Source organism: Wasmannia auropunctata, unplaced genomic scaffold (genome assembly GCF_000956235.1).
Source record: "Wasmannia auropunctata unplaced genomic scaffold, wasmannia.A_1.0 LD336101.1, whole genome shotgun sequence".
NCBI lineage: Eukaryota > Metazoa > Arthropoda > Insecta > Hymenoptera > Formicidae > Wasmannia > Wasmannia auropunctata.
In genome coordinates this window covers 5235689-5244219 of record NW_012026789.1, presented here as the reverse complement: position 1 = coordinate 5244219, position 8531 = coordinate 5235689, and the positions used below count along the sequence as shown (strand labels likewise).

At 42.9% G+C, this 8531-nt stretch overlaps 1 protein-coding gene across 8 annotated transcripts in view; it reads right to left on the bottom strand.

Moving 5' to 3' along the window:
* Nucleotides 1–8531, bottom strand: part of LOC105460273 (disks large homolog 4) — a 305292-nt gene that overhangs the window by 140276 nt on the left and 156485 nt on the right. For all 8 annotated transcript variants that reach the window (XM_011706715.1, XM_011706708.1, XM_011706727.1 and 5 more), the window contains exon 5: nucleotides 6766–6801. In XM_011706715.1, coding sequence (XP_011705017.1) covers nucleotides 6766–6801 — 36 coding nt within the window. The remainder of the gene's footprint in view (nucleotides 1–6765; nucleotides 6802–8531) is intronic.

Here is an 8531-nt window from a genome sequence, read left to right as displayed (position 1 = left end):
ATATATATATATGTATATGTATATATATCGGCCGCTTTTATTCACGGTTCGACTCGTCACACTGTGGGGTGAATTCCGACATGGTAAACGTATATATATCGAGATTCTATGCTGGGATTGTGTGTGTGTGTTGCAATGGAACGTAGGTGAACGCGTGCAAAATTTATAGAATTGACTTTCCCCGGGCTGTTCATCGAATCACAATGAGAAATCGCGAACGAAAGTACATTAATGCTCGCGAATCGCGAACTGTGGATCTTCCAATCATCTCTCCATAGGAAAAAAAAATGGACATGACTCGTGACTCGAGTCGACAGTCGACTGCGTCTCGTCAATAGCAGGAACCAGTTTTTTTTACCAGGGTCACGCGGTATTCAAATTCAGCGAGTCCGCCGAGGCGTGCGCGTGCCATATTTTTTTTCGCGGCTATGACAGCAATGAATTAAAAATCCAAACGCAATGACGGGACGGGCATCATAATTTTCTTTTTTTTTTTTTTGCTATAATCATTTAACTCCCCTTTCAATACATACAAGTAAAAGACATGTTAATGATTTAACAGATAAGATAAAAAATCGAAAACACGATGACAAATTTGAATTATGAAGGTTGCTCATATTTTTTATCCTTTTATAATTATTCAATCGTCGAATTATATAAAAAAATGACATGTACTAATGATCTAACTCAAGGACATAGAAATATATCGTCGATACTTAAAAAACGACTTAAAAAATGAGTTAAAAATGTGCAAGGATTTTTCAAGTGTGTCATTTTTTTAAGTAATTCAAGTATACCTCGTACAATACACGGCTCTGTGCGATGACAATAATGCGGGCTTGTCCCGATTTATGCGAAATCTAGGAGGGATATGAGGGAGAAGAAGAGAGAAGCGATGTAACAGGCAGCATATCGCGGAACAATAGCGCGCTTAATTCGGATTGCAATTTGCATTCCGATATAACGGCGGAACTCGCCGTCGATCATAGAGTACGTTGCATCGAGACGAGTTCACGCTATCACGTTGTTGTTGCGGAAGGATCGTTTGAGCGATCCTTTGAGGCCCGATCCTCGTGGAGGAAATTTCGTCGATCAGCGGGAAATTCAGGAGCGAGAGCGGCCAACGTCACATATTGCCGAACGATGCGAAATTGAGCATGGGACGCTGCGTTGTGTCCGGCCAATTAAGGTGAAAGGGTTGTGTCCGGTGACCTCTGACCGAATTTCATATCGCAGCTGCGCGAAATTGCCTCGAAAATCTCTTGCAAGGTTTCAGCTTTTTTTTAAATCGATCCTACCCTCTCGCTCTTATCACTCACCCCCGAAAAGAAAAAAAAAACGAGGAGCACGGTAAAAATTGTGCGGTATATTGAAAATATTTTCGACAGCAACGTTAAAATAATATATTCGAAGAGCTCCGACGCTCGAGGCAATAGCAGAATGAAGAAACGGCGCGGTGTGAGAATATTGGCTAATATTTATTTACAATTTGCAGTTTAAACAAAAGAGTTTGTGCGTATAATATTTTGTATGTTAAATGATCGTCATGTAGCGAAAAAAATATACTTGGCGGGAGCCACTACCCCGTCTTTTGATCCTTTCTATAATCCTAAACTTAGCAATGTACCTCGTAGAGCACTTGAGTCTTTTGTTCTACTTACAAATATTGCATTACATTTTTCCCTTGTATATTTTATTACAATAACATTTTTTGAGTTTCAACACCTTCTTTGTTCCATTTACAATACAGGATTTATAAAGAAATCCTGTTGTTTCTACCGAAATCGGTATTACGTAGAAACAAAAAAAGAATAATGTTATCAGATAAAGCTGCAGGTGACACCTGGAAGGATTTACGATCCATCCGCGTGAGCTCAGTCGATAAAAGTGTCACGATCGACTCTACCGGGTGGCGAGAGCCAAAACGTGACGTTTGTGACGTGCGGCTCGATTTGATTTGAAATTCGGGATTAATCACAGAATACGCACACTTACGCAAATTGACAAAGCGCGTCGCGCTGCCAAAATCGCGACGTTTACTTTGACAAGCGACGATGCACATGCATTATTCATATATACAGCGTGAAGTTTCGCGCGCGACGATCGAAATGCAACAATACCTTCGCCTACGTGATGACACTGACGTTTAATTAATGCGCCGTGCACAATTAAAGACGATTTGGAGCGATTCCGCGGGCGGAGATGCAGAAACAACGCGATGTATGCACGTCGATTTTCTTTTGTCTCGTTGAAACAGCGGTTGTGGAACCGGTGGAACGTACAGAAGCATCCACGAATCTCATCTTCTCCAAAAAAGGAGAGAAAGAAGAACACACATGCTAAAGTATAATCTGAAAAACATGTGATACCTAATAAAGGAAAAAATGGAAGGAAGGGAAAATAATTAAAAACTAAAACGATGCAGTTAAGATACATTTTACATCTTTCATACTCCATTTATGTATCGACCGATTAGTATACATATGTGTATTTCCATATTTCCATAATCGAACGATTAATATGGTGAATCAATTCAATGACAAAATAAAGCTACACAATTGCCGAGTTTACTTCAATTTACACAATTTTTGATACGCATGAGAAACTATTTGCCTACAAAAGAAAGAAGAGGAAGACATCGATATAACATAGCAGAAGAGCAGAGTCTCGCTTTGTTTGCCATTTATTTTTTTGAAACAGGACTACCGCGGTTTTTCCAGAGAGATCGCGTGACGTCGTAATTAGCACGTGTGCTGCGGACGGTGTCCCATTCTCTTTTGTTTTTTGTGAAGATTTGTGCACTCCGCCTGGTCCCGATGGTCCCGGCAGGATCCCTCGCGGTCCTGATAATGAAAAAAAAAAAGAAAGAAAGAACCAGAACAGGAACTTAAGCGAGGAACCCGATCCTTTTTGTAGCCTGAATGCTTGTCGTAAAAAATGTAGGAAAATGAAAAAAGCAAGAACCAAAGTGACAGAAAGAAACAGAAGAGGACCATAAAAGGAAGAGAGAATTATCAAGACATGGAGTCCCAAGTGTGTAACCCAATACAGTACTCTAACGAGCGTATTGCGAAAACGGCAAAGCGAAGAAAGTAGTTTTTCCCAATCGAAGTAAGACCGATTCGCGGAAACGTCCCGATTGGAGCTTACGTCAACAGAAGTCCTGGTGTCGTGCAATCGCGTAAATAAATAAATCTCGAAATTTCGTTTACCGTCGAGTCGGCTGCGCCGCGCCATGCCTGTCGCAGCAAGACACCCCGGCAATGAGCTTCGGAGTTTTGCTAGCGGTAGTTAGACCGTGACAAGACGATTGGGAGTTGAGAGAAGCGAGGGGGAGGAAAAAAAGCTTCGTTTCGCTGAAAAACAAAAGAGAACTCGGAAGAAGAGACCAGTCCCTTTGAGAGACCTTCCACAAAGCGGGGAGGATGTGTTAAGAGAACAGAAGAAAAAAGAGAGAAAGCAACGAGACTCGGGAAGGGGAGGGAGGGGAAGCGGGCGAGAAGGAGAGGAGATGAAGTCGATGCGCGACAACAAAGGGCGTTGGGCGATGCGCTTTGTGCTTCCGGAGAGAGAATAGAATCTCGCGGAGGGAGTACGGATGACGCGATGGATGACGCGTATTGTAGACATCCGAAACAAGAAGGCGGCTGAAGGACTATCTCTCTTCTCAGAGGTTCGAAGAGGCCATTGAAAAACAACACGGGATAGAGTGCCTATAACAGCAAGAGAACTCATCAAGCGAGACACAATTTTACCCGCGTTTGTCGCGGGGCAAATAGATCGCATTCACGATATTTAATTTCGACCAGCCGCGAACGTGTGAAGTTTCCATTTAATTTTCCACTATTAGATCTATAATTAAATATTAACCTGATACATAAAAATCTTCATGTTATTGAATTATAGAAAATTAACGTTACCCTTTCTATTGTAGCATTACATATATATTTTGTTTTTTCAAAATCTGCTATAATTAGTTCGAAGCAAATCACGTCTTATACTCCACGCATCTGCCGCGTATGACACAAAGTTGTTATTAATCGCTTATTAGAGCCCCGGAAATTGGAGCGGCGTAAGGCACCCTGCGAGGTACGAGCAACAAATTCGAGGTACGACAATCGCAATAGCGTCCTAAGTGTCCTCGGTGTCGGAGAGAAGCAGCAGCGGCAGCAGCATGAGATACGGCAAAGGCACCAAGATAGATCCGATTAGACGCCACACTAAATCACATTCAACGCCGCACCATTGTTAAGTGTCTCGTCTACCCTCAGATTCCTCTCCGAGAGTGTTTCGCGGACTACATTGGATTATCAGGGGGATACCTCACAGCGAAGCGCCAGATACGCTCCAGCGACCTATTTGCAGACTTCGTTTCTGTACGTTACACCGCGATAAAAAAAAATGCAAACGGCAACATTACCATGAAATATCGATATACTAAATGATAGAATTTATAATATGGGATATAATTGAGGAAACAGAAGATTCCTCTTCTTTTAAGTCCCAAATTGTGGATTTATTTACTATATTTTAAATATTTTCCAATTTGTTTCCTTCCCTTTTCGGCTGGAAACCGGAACAAAGGCACATCAACCGATCAACCTGCGCACGATGAAGGATCACGATAGTGATCAATTCTCCCCGCACGTTCCCCGCACATTCGCCGTTTCAATTCCCTCGCGTGTAACTCAGCGGGCCGTTATTGCGTTTAATCAAGCAATCGCGCGTCAGATACGGTACATGCAATAAGGAATTAATTAATCTGAATCCGTCTGCGAGCGCATTGTACGGGGGAAACTCCGCGAGGGCGGGAAAGTGTCAACAGCAGTTGCTATATACGGTAGCACGCGGCGCGATCAAGAATCGATCGTCAGACCGCGATGCGCCGCGCGTCGCCGCCGCGCCGTAATGTTCTCTCTCGCTCTCAATCCGACAAATATTTTCGCAAGCCACGCCGCTCACGTCGCCGGCATAAACGTCATTAAACATCTGCGTCCTTAATAACGCCGCGTGATACAGTCCGCATGTTGTAACTATGTAACCAGACGACGATATAAGGGCCCTGCAGCGTACGCTGCATCGCTGTCGTCGTGCTAATCGCTTTTCCTCTCCACTCGCCTTCAGCTGCAGCCAGTTTTAATTACTCGCTCACGTCGATTACTCGTAAATCGATTTTAATGACTCGATGGACGACGAGGAATCGGCGAAATGGAAAATCATGACGGACTTGGGTATGTGACGAATATAAAAGCAAGATATTCATGCATTCTTTACTTTCTAAGATTCGCAGCGAAACTGAAGAAGTCTTTCACATGTAAGTTCTGACAAACCAACTGAATCTTATTTTGAAATGAAATAAAAAGTGCTGCATTCTTTTCTGTGACGCACTGCGCGCGCTTTTATCTGAATATAACGCACAGAACAAAAGACTGCGCTCTTAAGGTGGTTCTTTGAGTAAAGACACAGGAGGGAGTGTATGGTTCTGAGCAAGCGGACGAAAGTGACTAGATACAAAAGTGGTCGGTCAAGATGGCCGTTCAAAGGAAGCCAATCATAGACAATAGAGCTCGCGCGCTTTTCTCCCACTTCAGTGAAAAACATCCAAAAAAGTGGCCGGTCAAGATGCCTGCCATGACGTAGTTCCGTTCGTAGGCGGATCAGCCTACTCCCCAATACCGATTCATTCCCTCCTGTGTCTTTTTACTCAATGGTTCTTGAGTAAAGCGCCGAGAGATGCCTCATCAAAACCCACCCAAAAGCACAAATATTTGTATAATTTGAATAAAATATTAAAATTACGTGTATATCTAATGGAATAGTATGAAACAAACGATATTGCTACTCCGCGTGACAATGACAAGGATAAGAAAGTGAAGTACAATGTACATTGCTAGCGAGGTTATGCGATATTTTGCCATTTCAACATTTTATATTACATTTTATATTACATTAAATATTTGTTCCAGAATGGCCGATGACCTATTACTTTTTTGTGACCATTAAAATCGTAATTTTTTAAACTATTATGACCTTTTTATTACTTAACTATTATGACTCGTTTTTTAAAGAAAAGTCTTAAATAACATTTAAGTGTGCAATTAATCAAAGAAGCATCTCCGAGCCCGATCTGTCACTAAGTTATACGTAAAAAGTTACATGTTTAACATTTTTTTTCTCTCTTATTTCATCAATAACCTACTCTAGAATTTTGCACAAGTTCTACATCAAGTCAGTTCGATACTTGAACTTCATTGTATAAAAAAATTAGACATTTCTTAAATAACTCGATTTACTAAACAACCACCTACGCGAAGAACGCGAGTTTCGTATCTTAACGTCAAAAACTTTGGTAACAACGGACGCATATTTATCGCAAGTGTGTCGCAGAAAGGCTTACGAAAATCACGGCGGACGGGAAATTTGAAGATTCGGGGGCCGTATTAAGAGCGCGCAATTTGCATTCCGCTGTTTCTGCCGCTGCCCAGAAAATTTCGCACAACACGCGGGGGTCTCCCGGTGAACGAACGAACGGTGGCGTTTCTATGCGAAGCCAGCACATCAACATGCAAATTGCGAAAGGATCTCACCGAGTCAGCATGCCTTTTCCGAAAGTAGCGGACCAAATGTGCGAGCGATAGGGAGTCGAGAGAGAGTGCGAGGGAGGAGGCGACAGAAAGGAAAGTCTTCCAGGAAGGAGCGAAGCGAGGTGTGTGTGTTAATGCAAATTGTACTTTCGCAAGCATTTTCCAAGCATCGAGCGCTCACCTGGTCACTATCGTGTCCTTGCCAGCTGTCATGACTCTGTAACAAAAAAAAAACACTTTCAGTCAGTGGAATGCCATTACCGATGGACTCACAAGACAATAACGCTCAATGATTAACACTATTATTGCTACATACGTCGTATAAAAACATTATTGTCATCGCACAACGGTTATTCAAATATCCTTTTTAAGCAAACACTATATGTATGTTTTACACATTTATCTTAATAGAATGCTCGCGCGTTCGAGCTCGAATGCTCGTCACCGACGGTACGTTTTTTTTTTTTCACGAATGCATAAGTGATGCAGTGGCTCCGCTATCCTGTAATATTACACTGCAACTTTTGCGAATAATGGTCGCTCATATTATCGTCGTTACAAAGACGCACCCGGCCTGGCGTAACACCATTTCGAATCTGTTGTGGTAGCATGTGTTTAACGCGGCGCCATTGTACCATTGTCTTCGGGATGAATAAACAGGTCGACACACACAAAACTGAATCGCATGAACATGTACGTTATCCTCGCGCGCATAATATTGGACAATAACGAAAGTTTAAATGACGTATGTATTTCGTTTACGTATGCGATATGCTTCTCCGTGCTTATTACACTTAAAAAAAAAAACAAACATCCATTTATTCGGGATTATACAGCGCAATTACATTTTTTTTCGACGCGCGACGCAGAAAAAGCTACTAATAATTTAAAAGCCTCAAAAGTGTTTACGTGAAAAAGTTACATTATCGTCGTTATTTACATTATTGCCGGGTGAAATTCACCAATCTACGCGAAATGAACGCGGCGCGGCGGAAGTCGCGCGAAAATATCCTGCGACAGGGTACAAATTCCTTGTTTATTGAATATTAAAAGCAAGAAATGTTGGCACGAACCAAACACGGTGACGTAGTCCAATTTTCCACTCCACTGATCCACGACGAATCTCGGCAACATCGAGATTTATTTCTCAAAACTCGATGGTTCGCCCGCTTCGCTCTCGCTAGCGCGCGATCGCGCCGCGATGCAGGAAAATCGAGAGGAAAAACGGGGCAGGCAGAGCAAACGATTGCTTTTTCCAACGAGGTATACGCAAACGTTCTTCCGTCAAACGCCGCGACACGACGGCAAATGCGTTTCGCGATGTGCACGCGAGAATGTTTCGTCAATTAAATATAAGAATCTGTTTTCGCGAGAGAAGAGAAAAACCCGGGCGAGAGAATCCGGGGTCGCAGTGCAGTTTTTCGCGTCGTGAGTCTCGATCACGAGATACCGGAGAGAGAGGAAAGGAAATTTCGTCTGGAATATTCTCTCTTCTTGCTCCTCCCGCAAGCAGGGAACGCCGTCATTTCCACCGTGCACCACAACGCGGGCGTTTTATTAAATCGATATGAACAATATTTCCGGCGTTTGCCGCGCGCAGGAGCTCCGCACGTCGTTTTTATTGCGGCGAACATTCGATCGCGCCGTAAAAATCTCCATTGCTGACGCGGCACGCTCTCGCGACTGTTAAATAATAATACGAATATGTTTACTGAGGATACCAGCCGAAACGGATCTGTGTGTGTGTGTGTGTGTGTGTGTGTGTGTGTGTGTGTGTGTGTGTGTGTGTGTGTGTGTGTGTGTGTGTGTGTGTGCGCGCGCGTGCGCGCGCGCGCGCACACTTATAGCGTTTTCGATTTGTTGACTCGATCCGACTCTGAGTCAAAATAGTCTATTCTTTTTAGCGTTTCTTGTACACTTTAACTATTTTTTTATAGCTAAAAAGAA